The 26957-nt window shown below is 36.3% G+C and overlaps 1 protein-coding gene and 1 long non-coding RNA gene across 2 annotated transcripts; both read right to left on the reverse strand.

Annotated features, from left to right (window-relative positions):
• Positions 1–1375: 1375 nt before the first annotated feature.
• Positions 1376–3051, reverse strand: LOC127855421 (uncharacterized). Its single transcript, XR_008037515.1, has 3 exons — positions 2944–3051; positions 1869–1949; positions 1376–1479 (listed from the first exon to the last, which is right to left on the reverse strand). It is a non-coding gene; the product is annotated as an uncharacterized LOC127855421 (long non-coding RNA).
• A 9050-nt stretch (positions 3052–12101) lies between these two features.
• On the reverse strand, positions 12102–25051 carry LOC127855666 (trichohyalin-like). Its single transcript, XM_052391421.1, has 10 exons — positions 24856–25051; positions 23284–23469; positions 21259–21432; positions 19239–19364; positions 17680–17753; positions 16308–16415; positions 15603–15705; positions 14060–14169; positions 12826–12934; positions 12102–12467 (listed from the first exon to the last, which is right to left on the reverse strand). The coding sequence occupies exons 1-10, from the start codon at positions 24955–24957 to the stop codon at positions 12297–12299; spliced, it is 1263 nt and encodes a 420-aa protein (XP_052247381.1). The 5' UTR covers positions 24958–25051; the 3' UTR covers positions 12102–12296.
• Positions 25052–26957: the final 1906 nt, after the last annotated feature.

The raw sequence follows: 26957 nt of genomic DNA on the forward strand, positions 1-26957 counted from the left end.
TACAACTTCCGTGTTTTCTCCGACTCCCCAAAATTACCTTTTTCAATTTCACCATTTGCAAGTCCACTTTTCGCCTGATCTTTGTTGAGTGGTTGCGATTCTGCTCGCACAATGTCAATCCTTTCTATCGGTTAGTTCAATTTAAAAGTGCACCTACAATCTTACCTTTTTTTAAATTAACTGAAATCAATACCTTTTTGAATTTCACCGTAATCCCTACATTTTTTTAAGTGCACCAATATTCCTTCCTTTTTCAAGTGCACCAAAATTCAAAGCCGCTTTTTGAAAAACATCAAATTCCCTTCGTTTTTCACGTGCACCAAAATCCCTACCTGTTCAAATGCATCAAAATCCTTAACCTATTTTAAGTTCAACTACATCCCTACCTTTTTCAAGTACACCTAAATCCTTTCCTTTTTCAAGTTTCCTTTTGTACTTATGGGCCATTTTCAAGTTCACCACAAATGCTTGCCCTTTTCAAGTTGGTTTAAACATAGTTATTCAAGAATGTGTATTACAACATAAGTTACAAGCATATAAAGTGTATAGGATTGGAACGATAGCTAGGCTAGTAGTTTTCCTCTTTTTCAAGTTTACCAAAATCGTTCTTTTCAAGTTAACCGAAATCCCAATCTTTTTCAAATGGACCAAAATCCTTACTTTTTCAATTTCACAAACACACCAATTCAAGTTCACCACAATCTCTACATTTTTCAAGTAGACCAAAATACCTACCCTTGTTAAGTGCGCCAAATTCCCTACCTTTCTAAGTTCACCATAATCCTAACCTTTTTCAAGTCTCCAAAATTCCTACATTATCAAGTGCACCGAATTTCGTACCTTTTTTCAAGTTCGCTAAAATCCCTACCTTTTCAAGTGCACCGAATTTCGTACCTTTTTGAAGTTCATCAAAATCACAACCTTTTTTAGCTTAGCATAAATCCCTACCTTTTATAAGTGCACCAAAATCCTTACTTTTTCAGATCACCCAAATCCCCATCTTCTTCCAAAGTTCACCAAAAGCCCCACTTTTTTTCAAAAGCACAAAAATTCCCTTATTGTTGAAGTTCACAAAAAAAAACATACATTTTCCAAGAGCACCAAAATCTTTCCTTTTTTTTTCAAGTTCACCAAACTTCTTACCTTTTTCAAATGCACCAACATCTCTACATTTTTTTCAGTGCAACACAATCCGTACCTTTTTGAAATGCACTAAAATCTCTACATTTTTTAAGTGCAACAAAATAACTACCTTATTCAAGTGCACCAAAATCTTATCTCTTTTGAAGTTCAACAAAATCCATACCTTTTGCAGAAGTTCACCAAAATCCATACCTTTACGAAGCACAAGAAATTCCCTACCTTTTTCAAGTGCACCATTTGCCTATCCTCTTCCCTCATTATTTCCATATTGGCCCGATGGTTCTGGTCTTTCTGCAGTTTCAGTTTCTCGCTTTCCAGATGTTCCGTATCCCAGGCCTATATGTGATAAACAAACGACACATTCACATTTTTTTTTATCTTTGTGTTTTTAGAACAAATTTGTATTGACAAAATGTATGATAATTCTTAATTTATATATTTTTTTTATTTGAATCACACTTTATTTACCAATACTAACATGTGTGACAGCTTTCACAGATAAAAATAGCAAGCAGCAATCTAATAAAAGCAATTGTGCATTAAAGTATTTTAAATGTAATTTTGGCACTTGCTTGGCTTCACCAAACGATTTTTCATTTCGCAATATACAGAGCCTATAGAACATTTTGGGATGCAAAACTCCCATGTTTTTTTAGCTTTTTTATCTGAGAACGGCTACCAACCCCCTAAATATGCGAGTAATGTGAGACAGTTTGCTCTAATACCAGTGAGTTTCGCAGACGCTGCTTCCAGTAGGTCTTCTCAAACTCGCCTCGCTTCGCCATCAAGCTCAATATCTTCTCATCCTACATATGAAAGCAACAAGTTATGAAGTATATTTACATGCGCCTCGCTCTGAAAAAACGATGTTTAATGCGTGTGCGTATAGTGTCGTCCATGATTAGCCTGTGCGTTCTACACAGGTATATTAGGGACAAAACTGTAAATTTGTATCGTATTGTTCGTTTTAAGCGAGTCCCTTCTTAGTAATAATCAAGTTTAGGCGGAAAGTGTCGTCCCTGATCAGCCGGTGCGGACTGCACAGGCTAATATGGGACGACTCTTTACAACCATGCATTTAAACCCCCTTTTCCCAGAGCGAGTCTCAGATCTATTTATCCTAAGTATACCAATAGTAACAGACGCGGTGTCTATCGTCGTTGATAGTTTCTTAAGTAAATTGTTAAGTCTATAAATACGTGCCGAATGCATCTCCTATTCCGCCAGAAAATTAGTGCATTCCTCTAACTAGTACTGATTCGTTCCAACCTTCATCACTAGATTTAGTAGTTGCGTCTCGCCATCAACATTGAGGACTGCAGAGATTTCAAACCTGTTTCCATGCATTTGCGGTAGATTTAACCTAGGTTTTATATTATGTGTTTCCATAGTCTTTGAGCACATAACGCTTAAAAATACCTTATAGTGTGTGTTTCCTTGCATTGTGGGAGTACCTTAATAGCTTTATTGAGAGGGCTCTTAACCCTTTGCATGCTGGGAAATTTGTCGTCTGCTAAAATGTCGTCTGCTGAATTTGTAAAATAAGCATTTTCTTCATTTTTTTTTCAAAGAATACTATCAGAATAGCAAACAGTTTGGATCCAGATGAGACGCCACGTTCTGTGGCGTCTCATCTGGATCCAAACTGTTTGCAAAGGCCTTTAAAATTCGGTTCCCGCACTGAAAGGGTTAACTGTGTTTACTCCTTGGCAGTATAACAATTTCAGCGGAGTGTTCATTCCATACCATAAGCAGCCCTACACGTGTTTCGACTGAGTCTTACATGTGTACATGCCATACCATTGGCGGTATTTTAAGCGACGCAAGGCTGTGGTCCTTCTTCAATACGCGTCTGACGCCAAGATCCGTGATAGGCCGCGGCGACGTCAGGTTGTTCTTCTCCGGCAGATGGACGTCGGAAAACACAGAGCGTGTCTCGTGATACATCGTCAGAAATCTGTAAATACAGGAAGATGGACTTCATAAAACACCGAGCGTTTCTCGTGATACACCGTCGAAAACCTGGAAAGACCATTGTATGTATTAAGACTTCTAAATAGGGATACGTCAAATGTTAATTAAGATTGGAAAATATGAAAACAGAAGGTGAACAAGAATTCAGAAACGCAAAACGTGAAAACGCCAGTTGAACTTTTATTTATTAACGCGATATATAAATGCGTCCGATTAACCTAAAATCATAAACAAACATTAAGATGTTCGTATCAGAACGTTTCCATGCGTTACGACGTATGTGTCTAACCGTTGTAACATTAGCCTTAATGCGTCACGACGAACACACATATACACTAAGTTGCTCAAGTAAATGTGTTGAATCGTGCATGTATATTTATTGAAAAGTGCATGTTGATGTGTTGCAACTTGCATGTCAATGTGTTGCATCGTGCATGTCCATGTGTTGCATCGTACGTAAAAATGCGTTGCAACATACGTGACAATGTGTTTAAATATACGTGTTAATGCCTAGCGACTAAACTACCTAAGCGTACCGATGAACACACATATGCATCGCAACATGCGTGTCAATATGTTGGATCGTACATGCCCATGTGTTGCATCATGCGTGTTAATGTGTTACATCGTGCGTGCCAATCTGTTGCGACATGCGCGTCGATGTTGCATCGAACGTGTCAATTTGTTGCGAAGTGCGTGTCAAAATATGTTGCGACGTGCATGTCAGTGTTGCGACGTTCATGTCGACGTGTTGGGAAGTGCATGTAAAATGTTTTGCGACGCGCATATCAGTATTGCGACGTGCGTGTTAATAGGTTGCATCGTGTGTGTCAGTAAGTTGCATCGTATGTGTCAATGTGGTGCGACATACGCGACAAAATGTTGCATTTACGCGTAAATGTGTCGCTATGTTCGTTTGAGCCGTGTGTCAATGTGTCGAGTGCGGGCTTTGAGACAAAAAATCAATGAATCACGTCGTATGTGTCAAGGCGTTGCGGTGTATGTGTCAAAGTTTACTGGCGTACGTTCCGATGTCATACGACGTACTTGCATAAGCGTACGACGTTCGCGTCAATGCTTTGTAGCGTGAACAAAAAACACTTTTGGTAAACATGCAAGGTTATAACATTAGAGAATGTTTCACGACTGTAAGCCGTTACATGTATATTAATATCTAACAAATGAATAAAACGCACTTACCTGTTGGCGAGACTGTATATCAAATAAGTATTTTGCCTTTACTAAGTTCCTATTTTAAACCATTTTACGTTTTACCTAGTATTACTACACTTTATGTTTCTCCCGATTTTATTAACAAGCTTAATGTTCAATATTAACACAAATTTGAAGGTGTTTTATCGGCTAGCTAATAAAATAGATTTTCGAACATGTCTGCTAAGTATAGAATTTCAATCCAGTAATTAAACTTTAGTCTTGCGGAACTTTAGACAGAGGTATAAAGAATTTGATACTATTGAAACACGTTCACTTTGACCCTGTTATTCAATCGCTAATATTAATAAACCATTTATCTAAAAAGCATAAACTTATAATAGCATACTAGAGAACCTCGGGCGTTACTTTAAAGTATTTGAAACAGATAATTACAATAAACCAGCAGTGTTGAACTGGGAATTGCTGTTCAATTTTTTATTGACATTTGAAAGCCAATGATTTATGTTTAATAAACAAAGATAAAATACTAAAGAGACACGTTACATTTACTAGGATATTAAAACACAAACAATATCGTTTTAATCTTAAAATAAACGAGATTTGTTTGTGAAACACTATGTTCCCCCATATATTTGACCTTTACCTTGAAGAATGACCTTGACCTTGATTTTTCACCACTCAAAATGTACAGCTCCATGAGATACACATGCATGCCAAACATCAAGTTGCTATCTTGAATATTGCAAAAGAAATGGCCAATGTTAAAGTTTGACGCAAACAAACCAACAAACAGACAGGGAAAAAACAATATGTCCACCAGTATAGACTGGAGACATGAAAAGCGCGAGTGTGTATTTGTTATTTGCAAACAAAATTAAATAACGTATAGATGTGTGTGCATGTGTAAGCTCATATTTTGCCTTTACAGTATTTTGGTTGCTATTTGAAAATCTCATTAATTGATTTGCAAATACTGAAAAACAAACGCTATAAAATGAAGGTCAAACAAATTATATGTTGACGATAATTTTCGTCGCGGCATGTTCTAAAATCGTTTAGGTAAACGAATGGTAAAGCGCCTTTCATAAAAAGAACATCTTCTTTAATTAAAAGTATTAAAAATATGACATGAAATGTCTAGTAGTTACTTAATCTCCTCGTACCGACTGTCAGTAAAAGGATTGATATAGTCAAAACACAAACGTTCCGCCGAAAAAAAGCGATTATATGTTTGGACTCTGACAAACGATTGTCACGGACATTATATGCCATCCTACATTAGAGTTCTTGTTTCGTCATTTGAATATTGACAATAGAATCAATAACTAGCTGTCGTACTCGACCTTTCAGAGCGACTTTGGCATTTGGTTTAAGTCAATTAATTTAAGCACGATTGAATTGAAAGCCCCAGTCTTTTTAAAACATTGTTCCTGTCTGTTTCTTGGGTGAACAAGTTTTTGTGTCTTTAGGAGTCATCTAAAGAACACTTTACAGGTAGGGATCGAGCACGTGACCTATCTGTAGCTAGGACATTTAATCTACAATGCCACGGCGACGTTGGCCTTGAAGCTTGGATGCGACGGATTGCGAATAACACACATTCGCCACAATGTGTTCATTCGTGGAAAGTCATTACTTGATGAATGTGGAACTTACTAGCCGGACAACCTGTATTATTTCTCATTTGACCGATTTGTGTGATCCAGTTTTAAAGGGACCTTTTTACGTTTTGGTAAATTGACAAAATTAAACACAATTGTTTCACACTCTCAAATTTTCGTTGTATGAGGAAACAGTAATACTAACCATATACCCATTTACCGTGCTGTTAAATATCCATTATATGCATCTTTTGACGATTTAAACACCTGCAAATTAAAAAGCGTTGCAACGCGAAACGATTGAACAATTTGGAGTGTTCTGTTGTTGTCGTTATATTTTATAAAAGTCTTCCGCTTAGCCCACTCGACCATCCGTGCTCATGCTACGAGGGGATGTATTTTTACTTTATATAAGCAATCCTCCTAGTTTCACAAAAATGGGTCATTTTTTAGCATCAAGCGGCGTCCGGATTAAATTTTACTCTCACTTAAAATTTTACCCGACGTCGGGCCGGGAAGAAATCGAGTTGAGATCGAAAAAGATCGGTCGATCAACGCCCGGTGATCGCCCGACATCGGATTCATTGTTCGTGTAGCGGCAAATATCAAGGTATTTCTCAAGGACATATACATCGGGCAGAACTCGTCATGATCAGCGTTCAACGAATCCGATTTCGGGCGATGTTCGGGCGATATCCGTGCGTTGATCGTCCGATTTTTTTTCGACCTCAACTCGATTCCGTCCCGGGCCCGACGTCGGGTTCAATTTTAAGTGAGTTATAAAATTAATCCGGACGCCGCCCGATGCTAAAAATGACCCAGTGACCGTGCGATCATCGGCCAGACGCCAGCCCGATGATAGGAAAAATGTGTCGTCCGCTGATCGGTCTCTATTTGTGACTGATGTATTAAACTGTGTCACTCATCAGACGGCGGACGGCTCCAGTCTTCCCCGATGCCTGGAGACAGGAAACATCGGCCGGCAACCGGATTATAAGAGACTGAAGCATAACGTATAAGCTTCAAACTGTCCTTTGTGTAAAATATCCGTCTTTGACGCTGTGCGTCTTATATCGCCCGTTATTTTACATAATTGGCAGTTATCGGTTCTTTCAATTTTGGGTAGTTATGTTAAAATGACACCTTTAATTTATTCGCTGAATAGAATTGCACCGGAATGTTATAATTAGGAAAAACAACACCTGTGGTGGGAACGAAGCTTACCCATTTAAAATCCATTCAAAATTACACAGGTATCAACAAAACATTTGATTGAAACAATCATTGGCCAATACCATGGATCAGCGTTGTTAGGACCTAGTGATTAGTTGGCAGGGGTGTGATTTAAGAACCAATTAAAGGGAGGAAAATGCACTAACCCCCTTACAGGATTTAGTTAAACTCTTCTATATAGATCCAACAAAGGTAATAACTATTTGTAAAATAAGTCTGACATTGAAAGGGAGTTAATCAGCTGAAAGGAGGAAAAATTACACCCCTGAGTTGGGTTTCTCAAAGTTTTTTTTAGATAAGCTTACAACTATTGAAATAAAGCAGAAAACAATTAATGGAAAAGCAGACAACTTAGAGACAAAAAGACGACAATTAATGGACAAGCAGACTACAATTAATGGACAAGCATACTTCAATTAATTGACAAGAAGACGACATTTGCTGACCAAGCAGACCACCATTGATGGAAAAGCAAACGACAATTGATGACCAAGCAGAACACAATTGATGGAAAAGCAGACGACAATTTATGCAAAAGCAGAACAAAATTGAAGACCAAGCATACCACACTTGATGGACAAGTATACTACAATTGATGGACAAGCAGACTACAATTGATGGACAAGCAGACTTCAATTGATTGACAAGAAGACGACAATTGATGACCAAGCAGACCACAATTAATTGAAAAGCAGACGACAATTGATGACCAAGCAGAACACAATTGAACGAGCAGACGACAACTGATGGACAAGAAGACTTCAATTGATTGCCAAGCAAATACAAATGATGGACAAGAGATGACAAATGATGGACAATCAGACTACAACTGATGAACAATAGGTCGATGATTGATGGACAAGCAGCCGACCATTTATGAACAAGGAGACGATAATTAATGGACAAGCAGACGACAATTGATGGACAAGAAGACGACAATTGATGGACAAGAAGATGACAATTGATGGACAAGCATATAAATGATGGACAATCAGACAACAATTGATTGAAAAAAGACAAATGATGGAAAAGCAGACGACAATGAGAGAACAGTTGATGGAAGAGCAGACGACTAGGATGGACAAGCAGACAATTGATGGACAAGCAGGCGATAATTTATGAACAAACAGATGACAATTGATGGACAAGCTGCAAAAAACCTTCAACGCATCAACATGTAAAAATAGTTTATTCTCAATAAATAATATTTCGTGACCTAGACATAATAATTATATTTACAATACAATGACAAATGTGAACATCAATTCATAGCACATTTAGCAATACCGGTATCTAAAATTACATACTAAAATGCTGGAATGTTGGCATAAATGCTTACGGAATGTCTACTCAATGGTAATGATACAGTTGTATGAAGATCAACGAAATGACATCTTTTTCCTTTAAAAGAACACCAGGTCTTGAAAAAGTCAATGAAAAAGAATAATCACACTAATTATATGAGAATGTCACGCTAAGCAGCAAATATATCTCTGTAGAAATTTCACTGAAAAAGTCAATTATTTTCGGGTTTATTATGTACCATTTACACCAAAAAATTACAGATTTTTTCATTATGAACGGTAAAACGTAAATGTATCAATATTTAAAAATATGTCTCACATGATTATGTAGATTTTTTGTGATTTTGAAATGTTTGATACAGTGTACACAAGACACAAAAAAAGGCACATTTAAAAGGGCCTTTTCACAGTTTTTGGCATATTTTGAAGTTTGTCATTAAATGCTTTATATTGATAAATGTAAACATTTGTTCTTAAAAGCTCAAGTAAAAAATCAAGAATAAAATTAAAACAAGGAAAAAAAAGTAGCCGGTACCAGGGCTCGAACCAGTGACCCCCTTTAAGGCGCACAGCATATTTCAAATTAACAGAACTTTCCAATAAATTAGCTAATGTGGTCATTTAAGTTATGAGCAAATCAACATTAACAAAAGTCTCCTATGTTCAACTTTGTCTCAAACTGTTTAGAATTGAACAATTACAGCAAATGTGTCCGATGAGACTTGAATCGCACTCAGCTAGTTTAAAGGGACCTTTTCACAAATTTTAGCATATTTGGTAGTTTGTCATTAAATTCTTTAAATAGATAAATGTAAACATCGGAACTAAAGAGGTTCAGTATAAAACAAAAATAAAATTAAATCAAGAAAAAAAAGTAATCCACATTTGGGCTGAAACCACTGATCATTGGAGTAAAAGTCAAACGCTATAACCACCCAATCATCCGTGCTGACATAATAATACGTGTATTTTATGCTTTATATAAGCAATCCTCGCAATATCACACAATATAACAATAACAACAGAACTTTCCAAATTATAAAATCGATTTGCGTTTGTATTGCTTCATAATTTTCAGGTTTTTATATCATCAAAAGATGCATATAATGGATACATGTATTTAAGAGCAAAGTAAGTGTCCAGTATTACTGTTTCCTTGCAAAAAACATAACTACAACGAAATATGCAAATCCGCAACATTTTTTTTCAAATTTGTCATTTTATTGTCATCAAAACGTGAAAAGGTCCCTTTAAACAGAACATCTTACAGCATTTACATCTTTGTTTTCACTCACTCTAACATTTCACTTGAGAATCGCATCCACCCCCACCCCCGAATAAAGGTCTAGAAATCCAGCCCTTTGTAGTATATATTACAGAGAAACATCTAAGGGACTTAAAATGAATATGAAGGCATGTAAATGCTATACTCACAAATCTCAATAACTACCAGTACCACATATGTTTTGTACTCTGATAAAGCTACCACATTATAATGAGTCAATAAAACATGCAAGTAAATTTTAACAATATAAACTTCAAAAAACTGAACTAGAAATCTTGCAGACAAACTAAAAAATACAAATAAAGAGCAATAAAATAACAATAAAACCGTAATAAAATATATATAACTCAAATCTACATGTATATGTTTAAATATCACAGTGTCATTAAAGGTAAATACTACTTGACTTATTGTAGCTAAAAGAACAGCATAAGTTTAAAACTTTCAAAAGTAAAATAAACAACATGTGCTTAAAGCCTCTATAACGCTCAAAATCAACGAAAATTTTGTAAAGTATTTCGTAAAATAAAGTTAACACCTAAACAATTAGTGTTCCTTATAGCAATAGCCACAATTTCAAAGCTAGATGTTGTATGATTACATAGATTTTTGAAGATACAAAACGCTCGTTTTTTATTTGTGACACAATTAATTACATTTTTTTATTCCCTGACTATATATATTCATACGACACACAAACACCATGTTTGTGTTCATGTGTCATATGAATAGATATTGTTGCGGAAAATTAGAATGGAATTAAATATGCAAAAAAATGATAAAAACGAGCATTTTGTATCTACAAACATCTATTTTACCATACCACATCTGGCATTGAAATTTCAGCAATTGCCATAAGGAACAATGATTTTTAAATGGTTAAGTTTATTTTACGAAAAATTGTGCGCAATTTTCGTTGATTTTGAGTAGTAATGTTACTTTAATTTTTAAACACATACTTAAGTCATTTCAATGCATGCGCCTAAATTCTGTACCCAGGCACTAAACAACCATGTCAAAATTTAATTTGAAAATCATTTTGACTGACATGGAACATAAAGAACTATACATCCTTTGATTCAAATAGTGGTAGTTACGCTTGATTGGTCATTGTCGGCTCCGGTACTACTTAAATGTACCCCGGGTACACGCATTCTGCGCCGAAAGCATTAAAAATGTTTATTTTATTTTTTTTCCCATTCTCCTTACATTTTAATACATTTAAGTAATATCCGAGCCAACAATGACCAATCAAGCGGTAGTAACCACTCACTTGAACATCATTTCAACAGCACCAGCTTTTGGAAAAGAATATACATGTGTATATACCTCTACTGCTGCTGGTGTGGTTTTTTTAAGGTCAAGGCACTTTGTCTTCAACAAGAAAATAAAATGATACACCAGCCAGTCCACACCAGTCACCCACACTTGATAACTTTAAATTCATGTAAAATTTATTACAACAATACATTCATTTTTTAATTATTTAAAGAATTTTGAAAGAATAACTGCCAGCTCATTTTCACCAGGGCAAAGAAAGTAACTTTTTACTGAATTATCTTAATAAAGAAATTTCTATTATAAGTGCTTATAAACAGTTATTTTTGTATGATGAACTGAGGAGCTGCGCCATGAGCGCATGATACGCCCGTCGTTCGCCAATGAAGTAGTAAGGTAATAAATAACCCTTTGAATCATTTTTTTACTTCAGTTTATTTGTATTTGAATACATGGTTTATTTTATAAGTACATGAGCATGGAGCGCCGTCTCCTTGACATTCATACCATATCTTTTTTTGAGTATATGTATGCATTTCTTTAGAGGATATGGAGTTGAAGTAAACCTGTTATAGATATTTTGACCAATAATAAAAGAGAAATGTAGATGGGTAAGTGGTAGTGTACAATCGGAATAGAAAAAAGCTCACCTTGTTCAATTTTTCAGGGATACTAAAAAAAAAAAAAAAAAAATCCATCGAAGGATATTTGAGCTACAGTAGGACATTCAATGAAATCACGAAATTTTGACGAACAAAGTCCCATAACTCTGGAACGACAATTCAGAATTCCGTCAAAAACGAAAGGGGATCAGGGTTTATCAATATTAAGATTGTGTTAAAATTTGAAGAAAATCTGTCAAAGGATATTTGACGTAGCGTACGACATTAACAGACGGACGGACGGACGGACAGACGGACGGACGGACGGACAGACGCGGGGTATACCATAATACGTCCCGTCATAGACGGGCGTATAAAAACATATGAGACAATAAATAAATCTTATAGCGAAATTCAACATTTTTCTAGAATTAATTTTGATCTATTAAAAGCAGTTTAACTCTGAAGGAAATGTGTTTTTTTTCTTATTTCAGAATTTCTCTAGAGCAAAAATAAATTTTCATGCGAGCTGTTTTTCTCTGAAGGAAAAAAAGCTGTATTTAATTTCATTTGACTTATTTCAGAATTTCCCTTGAAATAATGCAATTTACATCCCAGCTGTTTTTTTCTCTGAAGAGCAAATAATGTCATCGTTTCTTTACTAGAGTTTTACAACGCTAATTTTATATTTTAGCTAGTATTAATGCAGCTTTACATGCGAGGTGTTTTTCTCTGCAGAGAAGAAAGTATTCCCCATTTCAAACTTGTTGTACATTTCCGCCTTCATGGCCATCTTGTCGAAAGTTTCACCTCCCAGCTTGTTTCTTAGAGAGTCTCTTAGCTTCTGTCCTGATGCCGCGACATGCCTTGACTGAATACAAGAAAGAATAGAAGATTATATAAAAGCCTAGTTCTGGAAACATTAGGTTAAATGCATGTGCGTAAAGTGTTGTCCCAGATTAGCTTGTGCAGTCTCCCCCCCCCCCCCGCCCGGGGAAAAAAATGCTTAAAAAAAATAAATCTTTACCTTCAGTATATCTTCATATCCAGTTCAATGACTTAAACATTAGCAAATATAATGTAAAAACCCCCACTTTCATTCTCAATTTTAAAGCATTTGCTAGCAAAAAAAAGCCACACAACTAAAGTTTTTATGATGCTAATTTTCCGAATTCAAAAGGCCCCAGCCCCACTCCCTAAACATTAAAATAAAATACAATATTGATTACCTGCTGAATAGTAAGCTCTTTCTCCTGTTGTATAAGATCTGATTTTTTGTCCTTCAGCTGTATTAGAGACTCTTGACTTTTCTTCCATTGTGAGATTTCCTGGTGGATTCTGAGGGGAGAAGCAGAAAAATAATTCAACTCACATTTTAATATCATACAAGAGCCGTGTTTGTAAAACACAATGCCCCCTACTGCGCCGCTTCGAAGCCATATATTTGACCTTTCAACTTGACGGATGACCTTGACCTTTCACCACTCAAAATGTGCAGCTCCATGAGATACACATGCATGCCAAATATCAAGTTGCTTTCTTCAATAGTGCAAAAGTTATGACCAACGTTAAGTTTTGGGACACACACATACAATGACAGACAAACAGGCCAAAAACAATACGATCATTCGATCCGGGGGCATAACAATTCACTAGCTTTGAAAACTGATATTGTCGTGTGATGTCGCTAGAAATTCAAACAAAAGTTAGACATCCCCAAATATTAACTGTTTAATAGAATAGTGTTGCAATGTTTAACTAGACCCTGTCACAGTTATGGCATATAAGCAACATGCGGCATCATGTAGAAAATAAGGTTGTAATAATAATGCAACAGACATTATGTGTTTCAATGGGGACTCAACTATCCATTTTAAACATTATGTAGGTTTCTGAATATTGAACGTGCAACAACTTTCTCAAACCATACGTCACACAATACACAATTTATGTAGCATGCTTTTCTTTCTGTTTCATGTTTCTCTTTGCACCTATTGGTCAGGTTTTCAAATATCACACGGAACATAAAGCATACTATATTATCTTACTTTTTCATATTAAAAATCTCTTGTGCTCATTTTATAACTGGACCTGTTTTCAAATAATAGTCTTAATGTGAACCAACCATTTTCTTTCTTTTTCTTACTATTTTATGTTTTTTCTTTTCCTCCTTAAAAATAAGTTCAATATTTTCACATAATCACCACACAATTTATGTAGCCGATTTTTCGTACTTTACTTTTTCTTAGGTTTAAATGTTGTTCTTTTTTGCTACTTAAACAATTAGTTCAGTATTTCCACATAACAAAAACCATACTTTATTAACACACCATTTATGTAGCCAATATCCTAACTTAAATAGTTCCTCTTTTTTTTCTTATATTTTCTTTTGCTTACTTTTTTTATTTACTTACTTTTAAATATTTTTCTTTTGCTCCTTTTAAATGTTTTTCTTTTTCTTACTTTTTAATGTTTTTCTGTTGCTCCTTCTCTTTCCTGACTCTCTCCTCGTGTGCTTTACGAGCCTTCCTCTCAATAGTCTCCGCCAGGGTCTCAGTCGCATGACGCTCAGCCTACAAAAAATGTGGACATAACATTTAAATGAGCCTTGTTTGGGAAAACAGGGTCTAATGCATGTGCATGCAGTCATCACAGGGTAATCCGGGACATTATTTTCTGCTTTCATGGATTTTTTGGTCACTTCAAGTTAAGGAAAAAAGTGTTGTCCCTTATGAGCCAGTGCAGACTGCACAGGCTAATCTGGGACAATACTTTAGACACATGCATTAAGCCCCATTTTCTCTGAGAGGGACTAAAATGCATAAGTGAAGGCAGAGTTTTCATTAGTTTTCAAAAAAACAACCAAATAAATCATTTTAATGCATTGAAAAACTTGCTTCTTTTTCCAGAACTGTTACTGGTTATATTACATAAGAGCCTTCTAGAACCCTTGCAAAATTGGTTGATCAAAAAGTTATTTTTTCTAAAATGCTAATGATAATCCATGGGTGAAAGTTTACAATTTTAGAACAACATACAGATTTTATTTTATAGAGTCAACTACAGTTTTTGTTTGACATAAAACTTATGATACGTGCTACACATTAAATCTTCTGTAGCCATCAGCGCAAAAGCGTACTTTTTCAAAGTGCCTCAGAATTAAAATTGCATGTTAAAAATTATTTAAAGGTTTAAGTTTGCACTAGCTAGTGAACCCAACTATTTGCCTTTGGGGCCTATTTCACCATTCCAGTGCAAGCTAGTCACGAAGTGAAATGGCTGCACAGGGATTTTTTCTGCCCAATTGGGAAAAGTACTCGCACCAGATTAATTGGGAAAAATGTGTGCGAAAAAAATGAAATTGGGAAATTTTGCGTTGTGAAGTCTTCAGATTGGTAAAATGGTGTAATTGATTTTTTGCTCCCAAATACTCTAAAATTGATAACTAAGTGTTGTCAAGTTGTCAATATTATTTTTACTAAGGTTCAAGCTATAGAGCTGCATAGGGAAACTAACTAAATATTGCATTTTATTTAAAAAAAAAATAATTTTTGGAAATCTTTAATTGGAAATATTTGACAGCAATTGGGAAATTTGTAGTTTTTTTTCCCAAATGGGAAAGTGCCGTTTTCCGGTACTTTATAAAGAAGGAAAAACATCGCTGCTTCAACCATTCTGTTCAGGTTATCCAGATTTTAGTCTGGAATTGCTAGTGAACAAAGCTATTCGCAATTGTGCCCTTTTTCACAGTCCCAGTGCCAGCTAGTCACAATAACAACTTCATCCTTTCCCCCTCGGAAGCAAAGTGAAAAGGGCTGCAACCATTCTGTTTAGGCATTATGCTGAATACTGCTCATCAGTATCTTCGACTTGGGAATGAAGCCTTTAAAACTAGTAAGAAAGGTCTTCACTTAAATACAGTATTCTAAGGGAATACACATGCGTCGAAATACGTAAGCGGGAAAGGGTTCAGATATCTATGAATACATTCCCAGCTGTAACTCACAATTTCTCGTGAGGACATGATGTTGTCCCTCCACTCTTCCATCTCGTTCTCATGTTGCTGCTGTGAGAGCTTTGCCTGTAGGGCGCGCTTCTCTCGATCCAGTCTGAAGCATGCATATGATCTCATCAATTATCGTTAAGAACATGTACTTACTTATCATCAGCTGAGCATGCAATTATTAGTCAGTAGTGGGTCATATCTTGTAAGTAATTTTTTTTCTCGATGTTTTTCATAAATTGTTCAGCCATATCACAGAATCAATACTATATAAGCCTTTTTCTGGGAAGACTGGGGTTAAATAAGCCACGCTCTGTGAAAAGATTTTTAATGCACGTTTGTTAAGAATTTTCCCTGATTTAGATTAGCCTGTACAGTCCACACAGGCTAATCAGGGACAACACTTTCTGCTTATGGGGAATTTTCCTTAACAGAATTCGTCTTTTCTTAGCAAAAAATCCAGTAGATGTGGAAAGTGTTGTCCCTGATTATCCTGTGCAGACTGAACAGTCTAATCTAGGATGACACACAGTCTAATCTAGGATGACACACAGTCTAATCTAGGATGACACACAGTCTAATCTAGGATGACACACAGTCTAATCTAGGATGACACACAGTCTAATCTAGGATGACACTTAACACACATGCATTAAGCCATGATTTTCCAGAAAAAGCCTCTTTTATTTCATATTTTAAAGCTCTCACCTGTTCAAGGTGATTTCATTCTCACGCCTCTGTTGTAACTGCTCATACTTGGATTTATGCTTCTGGTCTTTGGCATTCATAGATTCCAGCAAGAGGTCAATACTCTCCCTACAAACATGAGAAAACATGAGAATGTTTCAGGTTGCTTGGCATTCATAGATTTCAGCAACACGTTTATATTTTCCCTACAAACATTAGAAAACACACAATGAATGTAATTTGCCGGTGGTTGAGGGAGTGGAGGTTTTGGCGTGTGGGTGGAAGGGGGGATGGGACTTTCCCTACAAACATAAGAAAACATGATGAATGTAATTTGTATGTGGGGAGGGGATGTGGGGTTTACAGTTTGGGCGTGTGATTTTAGGGGGGTGGGGGACTTTTTTTAACTTTTCAAAAGGTATCAGAGATTTCAATAGATTTTGAACAAGAGATGATCATGTGTTTGTCAGAAACACAATGCCCCCTATTGTGCCGCTTTGAAGCCTTACATTTGACCTTTGACCTTGAAGAATGACCTTGACCTTTCACCACTCAAATGTGCAGCTCCATGAGATACACATGCATGCCAAATATAAAGTTGCTATCTTCAATATTGCAAAATTTATGACCAAGGTTAAAGTTTTGACGCCCGTTTGAAGCCATATATAATTTGACCTTTGACCTTGAAGGATGACCTTGACCTTTCACAACTCAAAATGTGCAGCTTCATGAGATACACATGCATGCCAAATATCAGGTTGCTATCTTCAATATTGCAAAAATTATCAAACTTTAACCAAGGTTAAAGTTTTTGGACACACACAATGAATGAATGACAGACAGACAGGCCAAAAACAATATACCCCCGATCTTTCGATCTGGGGGCATAAAAAAGAAGTCAAATTACCCAGTGCTTAAAAAAAACACAGGTCTTTGAAATTTTTAGAGGCCATTTTATTTAAGCTAAGAGTTATTTTGTTTTTGAATATTTGTTAAAATAATACTTTGCAGATGTTGTTTTCGCAAAAACGTAAGTGTAATATTATGCTAACAGAAATTGTGTGATAAGAAATATATGTTTGATTTAGCTTTATGATAGCATTTGCATGAACATGATATAAAGCAGGTTATATGCAGGAGTCAAAAGTGAGAAATTTTAAAAATTGCTTGCATCAAGAAGCAGGTTTCTGCTTCAATTGGAATCGCTGAGAAATGTTTACTACATGAATAATGCTTGAACAACTCCAAATGCATCTGCAGACTACCTAACAAGTTAACAACTCTTTGATTATTTGTCTTGTATTGTTCACTGAACACCAAGCATTCAATACAATTTTTGCTAAAAATCAGGCTTTTTTAATATGATTTTTTCCTTCAGTTGTTTAATACTTACTGCGTGTCTTTCAATAAACTATTCCACCGGTCTTCAAAGTTTCGTCGTTCACTTCTGTTATTCATCATCACACGCTAGAAAGTATTCAAAATGTCACTTTACTTGCTTTACCAATATGACAAAATATTATACTATAAATGCTGAATTAGTATTAAATTTGAAATAAACTTAAGAAGCTTCATTAGTGCTTTAAAAAAGGTTGCCCTTGCACAGCGGAATTTTTATCCACCTAGCAACCAGCTTGTCACAGGTTTGATCCCCTGCTGTGGGAATGTTCTTTAGATCTACCCCAAAGACACCAAGTACTTGTTCTACGCAGGTAACCAATTCAAGAGTGTCTCAATAAACTGAATGCATTCATCCCATTAAAAGCCGGATCTCAACTGCTTGATTTTGCGGTGGTAAAATGTTAACCTGCATTAACTTGTGGGCTGGGTTAATCTACCAGTGATTTGCTGCTAACATTTAGACTGTTTATAAATAGAAACACGTGTTTGAGCAGACAGCATACTTGGTATAGTATAGAATCTGTATTTACATGTAAACTTGATTTGAGTCATTCGCTAGCTATTGGCTATTGGAGAGAAGTTCATAACCTTTCAAGTGGGCGGTGCTTAGCATTTACAGGGAAATTTGAATTTCAAGCAGTAAACAAAAACTTTTTTCTATAAGCCAATAACTATATAACTTATAATCACCAAATTACAAATACATATTTTTTGTATACCAAAGTATATGTATGCCAAATTTCATTGGAAAATATTAAATAAAAACTGCAATATTATGAAAAAATCATTTTTGTTTTCTGCTGTTAACACACCAGTGTACAGGTGAATTTTGTGAACTTGGGGACCTTTTATACTGCTTCTTCGGTGTTTAAGCTCAAAATAAAAAGGCTTACTTTCAATGAGGACCACCTTCAGATTATTCTGGTTTGATTAAATCAATTCTGTTGCTTTACAGAAGACGTCCTCCTTCATTTACACTTTCAACAACTATTTTGTAGCTCCAGTGACCTTCTTAGTCTTACCCACTACACCAGAAAATAAATTATGTAAATTTTGAAGAGGACAAGCCAAGGATCATTTACATAAAATTTAATCAAAGTGGCATAGTTGTTAATGAGGAAATTTCATTTAAAGAGATTGCATATCCTTGAAAGACAGAGGCCGGTCACAAAAGCTTAAACCGGTCCCTTTGCGCTCAGGGATGCCTAAAATGCGACATGTGATGCTGATTGACCACATCCCCAGCTCCAGATAAAACTTTGCACCTTAGTAATACATGTATACAAATAAGGCTCGCTCTAGGCAAATGGGGCTTTATGCATGTGCGTAGTGTCATACCAGATTAACCTGGCAGTCCGCACTGGCTGAGCAATGACGACACGTCCAACCTTAACTGGATTTTTGCTTAGGAGGGACATCCTTTAAACAAAAATACAATAAAAGTGGAAAGTGTGGTCCCTGATAAGCCTATGTGGACTGCACAGGCTAATCTGAGACAACTCTGTAGGCACATGCATTAAGCATCGTTTTACAGCGGCTAAAATTTATTACCATAGATTCCTCTAGAAGTTTAGCCTCTTTTTTTTGAGCGGCCGTCAGAATCTGTCGGCCCTGTTTTTGTCGAACGAGTTCCTTCATTTCCTCCTCTTCTGCCTCTAATGCCCTCACATTGTTTTCCTACAGTGAAAATATGCATCGGCTAATGAATTCCAGAAAAACGTTGAAAGTGGTAAACATAAATTTTCCAACAAAAAATATTATTCTACAGAAGTACTGTATATTTAACAATATTTCAGGGAGTATTTAATGTAACAAGAGCTGTCAGAGGACAGCGCGCTCGACTATTCGAGTAATTGACAGTATAACGTAAGCCATCATGGGGAAATTGTTCATATTCAATAATTTATTAGACGATCTTTCAAAAAAAAAAAAAAGGAAAAAAAAAAAATTTTGGGGGGGGGGGGGGGGGGTGAGAGGGGGGTATAATGTGGGGTGTGGTAATTTATTAGATGATGTTTAAAAAAAAAATGGGGGGGAAGTGGTTGGGTCGGGGAAGGGATTCTGGGTAGGGGCGTGGGGTATTGTTTTGGTGGAATCCATTGTGGTACTCAGGTAAGTGTTGTTTTGTCAAAGTAATAATAAAATGTGATCATAAATAAAGAAGTTATGGCAATTTAAGCAAAATGTTCAATTATCTACGTGTAAAAGGGGCCATAATTATGTCAAAATGCTTGATACAGTGGTCTGCTCTTGTTTATAGGTTAGGGTCATGTTGGTAAACAAGTATGCAACATATAAAAGCAATATGTCAAAGGATATAGGAATTATTTGGGGTAGTACGCAAACTTTAACATAGATTTATCAATAATATGCATATTCTAAGTATAAAAGGGGCAATAATTATGACAAAATGCTTGATAGAGTTGTCTGCTCTTGTTTATAGGTTTGGGTGATGTTGGTAAACAAGTATGCAAAATATGAAAGCCATATGTCAAGGGACATTGAAAATAGTTGGGGCAGTACGCAAACTTTAACATTTGCTACATATTCTAAGTGGAACAAGGGACAAAATTGTCACAAAACCAGGTTTTCATTGTGAAAAAAAAAATCTGATAAAGGGAGAAAACTCAAACTGAACTTTTAAAATGACCAAAAAAAATTAACCCCCTTTGTAAGTTTTTTTTTTTTTTTAAATCTATTTTTAGTCGTGGCGACCTTGACATTGGAGATATTGACGTGATTCTTTCGTGGGACACACCGTCCCATGATGGTGAACAAATGTGCCAAATGATTTTAAAATCTCACAATGAATGACATAGTTATGGCCAGGACAAGCTCGATTATGGCCATTTTTGACCTTTGAACTCAAAGTGTGACCTTGACCTTGGAGATATCGACGTAATTATTTCGCGCGACACACCGTCCAATGATGGTGAACAAATGTGCCAAATGATTTTAAAATCTGACGATGAACGACATAGTTATGGCTCGGACAAGCTCATTTATGGCCATTTTTGACCTTTGAACTCAAAGTGTGACCTTGACCTTGGAGATATCGACGTAATTATTTCGCGCGACACACCGTCCAATGATGGTGAACAAATGTGCCAAATGATTTTAAAATCTGACAATGAACGACATAGTTATGGCCCGGACAAGCTTATTCCGCCAGCCGCCAGCCAGCCAGCCAGCCCGCCAGCCAGCCAGCCCGCCCGCATTCGCCAATCTAATAACCAGTTTTTTCCTTCGGAAAACCTGGTTAAAAAGGGCCATAATTATGACAAAATGCTTGATAGAGTTGTCTGCTATTGTTTATAGATTGGGGTCATGTTGGTATACAAGTATGCAAAATATGAAAGCAATATGTCAAGGGACAAAAAAAATATTAGGGGTAGTACGAAAACTTTAACATTTGCACACTAACGCAGACGCTAACACAGACGCTCACGCCCACGCCTGGGTGAGTAGGATAGCTCCACTATATATATTTCATATATAATAGTCGAGCTCAAAACATCTTGCTTTCCTTGTATTCCATGTCGTGTATTCTTAATCTCAAATATATACACACTTGAATTCTCTTCTTGAGCTGCTCCTTTTCGACTTTTTCGATACTTTTCAACGCTTGTGTTTTCTGTACGGTCAGGTAGCGAGTCCTCCATCGTCGACTGGTCTCGTTGAGAAGCTGCTCCTGCTTCTCCTGCAGCCTCTGTTCTTCAGCTTTATGCTGCAGTTCTGCTTCACACTGAAATACAATATAATCATTATTCTTGATAATATTTGAAATAAGACATAAAATAATCCGCCTTATGCTACTTTTTCTTGAAGCCTCTGTTCGTTGGCCTTTTTGCTGCAGTTCCCCCTCACACTTAAAAAAAAATACCATTATTATTCTTGATACAGGGGTGTGATTGAGGCAAAGTCAGAGGGGAGGAAAATTCTGTTGACTGATTTTGACTACGCGAATGGCGCGCATAACGCAATGACAAACCTAAAAACAGACATTAAAATAAACAACTTCTTGAACTTCATAACAATATTTCTTTATAAAAACCTGTTAAACTTCACATTTAACATACTGAGGATGCAAAGTAAACAGTTAAGTAAGTATTTATTGTGAACAATAGCAGCAGTTTTTCAATGTATTGAATTACAGTAAATAGACTAAATATAAACAAACACACTTGATTGTTCTTCTGGTGTTAATGATGTATTAACTGAGTTAAATTAATATATCTAATTTGTTTACCTTTAAATATCTTGCATTTCACATCTTCACTCAGTTCAAAGCTATTTCAGTTAACTGAACAGCGTGACAAACATAATAAAGCAGAATATGCATATGAATCTGATTATACACAGACCCACAGACATATAAATCAAATCATGTTTGTCTATTTCCATGTTCGAACGATACTCTTCTAAATTGTTTTACTTCGCGAGTAGACTAAACTCCAATTTGCAAACACTGGTTTCCGTGACACAAATTCAGTGGGCACATTTCTTAACAAAATATGTGTTGCTTGTATCTAAAACGTTGTTGTTGTTTTTTTTGACAAACACATTTCATTATTCCTATCAGATTACGTGATGTCAGTCGTTTATTCGATTGCTATTTGTTATTTCAATTATCTTAATTTTCTCTTCACAACGGCGCCATCTGCAAACAAATCAGCTGAGCGCATTTTAAGAACACGATTTTAATTGGAAGATTGGGAAACGACAGCCAATTATATGGCTCGTTTTAAAAATGCTTAGACAGAATCTACCAGTGTAAAATGCGGAGAGATTTCGCGGGCCGCGGATATTTCGGGCCGCTTATGAAATACGTCCGCGAAATCGGTGGTAATCCCTTTCCCCCACATTTTTTAAAACGAATTTACGCAAATATGAGAAGTGACATCCGGGACAACCCGATCCGCGGAAATCCACGGATCCGCGGAAAAATCACACCCCTGTTGATAATATTTTAAATAAAATATTAACTATTCTGCCTTATGCTACTTTTTTCTTGAACCTCTGTTCTTTGGCCTTGTGCTGCAGTTCTGCTTCACACTTAAATAAAATAAAATACATGCTCCACACTTAAATAAAATAAAATGCAATTATTATTCTTGATAATAGTTTAAACAAGATATCAAACATTCAGCCTTATGCTAATCTTCTGTTTATCTTGAAGCCTAAGCTGCAGTTCTGCTTCAAACTGAACTAAGATATTAGACTTGCTGAGGGAAAAACAGGGTTAATTGCATGTGTGTAGAGTGTTTTCCCAAGATTAGCTTGTGCAGTCCCCAAGTCTTTAAGCTTTAAGGAGTGAAAATAAAAGCCGAGCTACCTTCTCTTCTCTTGGAGAAAGTAACCTTCTCCAACTTTTGGATAATCTCTCAAAAATCATCATCAAGACAAGTCTTACAAACAAATTGTGAAATGAATGACACAAATTCTTAGTTTTTTTTCAAAATCTGTGAATGAGGCTGAAGTGTTGCCTTCTTCAAGTTCTGGCTCCAACAGCCTTATACGTGAAAAAGTGTCGTCCCTGACTAGCCTGTGCTCTGGGACCCCACTTAAAACATTAAGCCCAGGTATAAATTTTTACCTTCTTCAACTTCTGGATTCGGTTCTCCTCAGCCAGCATACGTCTGCGCCTCATCTCGCCCGCCAGTCGTATCGCCTCAGCCTCCTGTTTCTGCCGCTCCCACTGTATCTCCCGCAGCTGCCTCTCCCTCGCCTCCATCTTCTCTCCTTCCCCCTTCATGTACATCAGCTCCAGAATCTTCTCATCCTGTCCATTGAGAAATAGTTTGGTATTTTTGTTTTACGTTTTTGTTTAATTTTTTAGTTTTGTTTGTAACGTTAACATTGTTAGTTTATAACGTAATTTCCATCCCTTCATGTAAATCAGCTCAAAGATCTTCTCGTCCTGTAAATGAAGAAATAATTTGTGTGCATTTATTTATCATTGTTTATTCAGGGCTCCCGCTGCCGTTCGCCAGATTCGCCAATGGCAAAAATTTAGCAAATTCGGCGAATAAAATAATCGCTTGGCGAAAACGTCCGGCGAACGATTTTTGTCAGGAAAAAAATTGTTCGCCGGACGTTTTTACCAAACGAATATTTTCCTGACAAATGCCATTCCAGATAGTAAACTCTTTCAGCTTTAGACTGTGCTTTAATACATCGCCGTATTATTGACCCGCAAAATTGATACGCAGTCTGCATTAACACCTGTCAGAAACCGGATATCGAGACAAAGGAAACTGACTGGTGTAACCGTCGATCTTATCAGCTTAAATAAACAATTACATCTGATTAGAGATTGCTGCCGATTTCAATCAATTTGAGTAAAAGCCGTTAGCGAATTATCAACTTAGTCACACAATGAACGTAAGTAAAGAAGTTAATAGTTGATTTTAATATATTATTGGCGCATAACAATGGTGAATAATCTTCTCAAATGCCTATATCATCTGACCGTCTATCCTCTGAGAATAATCAATGAAGAAATAATTTTAGCCTCCATCGGAGAAAACGGGGCTTAATGCATGTGCGTAAAGTGTCTTCCCAGATTAGCAATCCGCACAGGCAAATCACAATTGAATTATTTTTTTTTAATTAAATAAAATGCAATATTTAGTTTCCTTATGCAGCCTTATGGCTTGAACCTAAGTTAATACAATGTTGTAAACTTGACAACATTTAGTTATCAATTTAAAAGCATTTGGGAGCAAAAACCAAATACACCAATTTCCCAATATGAAGACTTCATGACACGAATGTTCCCAATTTCAGGTTTTTTAGCGCACAATTTTGCCAATTGGGCTGGTACCCGTACTTCCGTACTTTACCCAATTGGGCGAAAGCAATTGCTAAAGTGTTACAAAATTACATGTATATCCCTGTACAAAAAGCAAATAATACAATAATTTAGTTTTTTAGAAAAGTTCTGCATCTTTTTGGGGAAATTTTGGTTAGATTTTTAGGGATAAATTTTACTTTCTGCCATTGAAAAGCAGTCTGTAAGTGGCTGTAATTTTGGGCAAAAAATCACTGTCTAAGATGACAAAAGATACAAGGTGGTGCTTAAAAAGGGACAGGGTCAAAAGTCAGGCCAGCCTTTTGCCTAAGATCACAAAAGGTACAAGGTGGTGCTTAATTCGCATACAATTACCGTTGGTGTAATGGGGGCGTTCTTTGCCTCGTTTTTCAACACCTTCTTCAACCGCGAGCTCGTGATTGGCCTCGCATCTGCAGTGCCGCTTCGACTGAGCATTGAGGTCCCTGCAAGACTCAGGTCTGATGCGCTGTAGCTACGTGAGATGTTTGTTTTTTTCCTGGTTGATGTCCGCGCAGTGGCTGGGCGGGTCTTTTTGTTGGAACTTTTACTGTAAAAAAACACTGCATAATGTGAATATGGAATAAGACATCAAAATTGGAATGGACATTAACTGCTACCGGTACATTCATGTTCTGGTTTAATGCTTATAATATTACTTCTATACTTAAAGTATAATAAGCATTTTAATGGCTTTTTCATTAATTGTCATTGTTTTTTTTCTTTTTTACTTTAAGTTCAAACTTTATTAATACACACATGAACACAGTTGCATTTCATGACGATAAAAAGAACACCCCAATTAAACATGCAGTTTTGCAATGAAATCAATTTATCTGATATACGCAGCCCAAAATTCTTGATTTCCTTTCTAAAATTTAATGAAAATTTTGCTGGAATTCAAAACTGCCTTGAGACAAATATCAAAACCAGAATTGTATATTTGAGCAGCACTTTGTGAAAATGGGGCTAAATGCATGTGCATAAGGTATGTCCCACATTAGCCTATGCAGTTTGCACCGTGTTTTTTTTTCATCCTTATTTGGGTCTGGTAGAGGGACCCATTCCCAAATAAAACAAGAGATGTGTTTGTCAGAAACACAATGCCCCCTATTGCGCCGCTTTGAAGCCATAAATTTGTCCTTTGACCTTGAAATATGACCTTTACCTTTCACCACTTAAAACGTGCAGCTCCATGAGATACACACGCATGCCAAATATCAAGTTGCTATTTTCAATAATAAAAAAGTTATGACCAAACTTTAACGAAGGTTAAAGTTTTATGAAGAACAAGAGCTGTCACCATAGGATGACTTATGTCCCCTATAAACGCTTGATAGAAATTATGAGCTTTTTTCCAAACCTAAACGCGGACCCTAAGTTCAAGGTCACAGGGGTCAAATTTTGTGTGTATATGGAAAGGCGTTGTCCATATACACATGCATACCAAATATGAAGCTTATATCTCAAGGGACATGAGCATTTTTCAAAACCTAAACGCAAAGTGTGACGGACAGACGGACGGACGGATATTTGACCTTGAAGGATTACCTTGACCTTGACTTTTCACCACTCAAAATGTGCAGCTCCGTTAGATACACGCATGCCAAATATGAAGTTGCTATCTTCAATAATGCAAAAGTTATCAAACTTTAACCAAGGTTGAAGTTTTGGGACACACACAATGAATGACAGACAGACAGGCAAAAACAATATACCCCCGATCAGTTGATCTGGGGGCATAAAAAGTATATATTTTTTTCCAAATGGGACCTAAAAATTCACAATTGAAGGTTTCCATAAAATAACATTTTTTTAATTATTCTAAACATGTCAATTATCCCCAAATCCAGCTCTTTAAGTTGAACATTAGGAAATATAATATTGAAATCACTCTTATCAATTTTATAAGCATTTTTAAGCATAAAATCAACAACACTCATTTCCCAATTTAAGGCAATATTAGGCAATTTTTCCCAATCCAAAGGGACTGGGCCGCATTCCCAAAATGGTGACAAAAAACACTGCACTGGCTAATATGGAAAAACAATTTCAGTTCATACTGGACGTTTATTACAAAAAGATGTCCTTTAAACAATAAATTCCATAAAAGCCCAAAGTGTTGTCCCTGATTAGCCTGTGCTGTGACAGCACTTTATGCGCATGCATTAAGCCCCGTTTTCCCAGAGAGAGGTTCAGTTTTGTTTGAAAAAAGAAACACAGCACTGCATACCTTGTAGCCCTGGCCTCCTTCCTTGACAAGAGTTCTGATCGTAACTTCATGCTCTCGTTGTGTAGGTCTTTCACCCTGCCAGCAAAAACAAAGAAATAACTAGGATTGTTACTTGTACTTGTTATAAGTTTTGTATTTTTTCCCCAGTGTACGTGTCCCTTGTGTTAAATATTGGAAAAGTGGAATTCAATAAACAATAGCACCG

This window comes from Dreissena polymorpha, chromosome 13 (genome assembly GCF_020536995.1).
Source record: "Dreissena polymorpha isolate Duluth1 chromosome 13, UMN_Dpol_1.0, whole genome shotgun sequence".
Lineage (NCBI taxonomy): Eukaryota > Metazoa > Mollusca > Bivalvia > Myida > Dreissenidae > Dreissena > Dreissena polymorpha.

Excerpts from the sequence above, each read along its gene's own strand:
- LOC127855666 (XM_052391421.1), bottom strand. The coding sequence starts at position 24,957 with ATGCTCAGTCGAAGCGGCACTGCAGATGCGAGGCCAATCACGAGCTCG. Across the intron at positions 15,706-16,307 it reads AATGAAATCACCTTGAACAG|ACTGGATCGAGAGAAGCGCG; the intron begins GTGAGAGCTTTA and ends TGCATGCTTCAG. Across the intron at positions 12,468-12,825 it reads AAGAGCTTACTATTCAGCAG|TCAAGGCATGTCGCGGCATC; the intron begins GTAATCAATATT and ends TCTTGTATTCAG.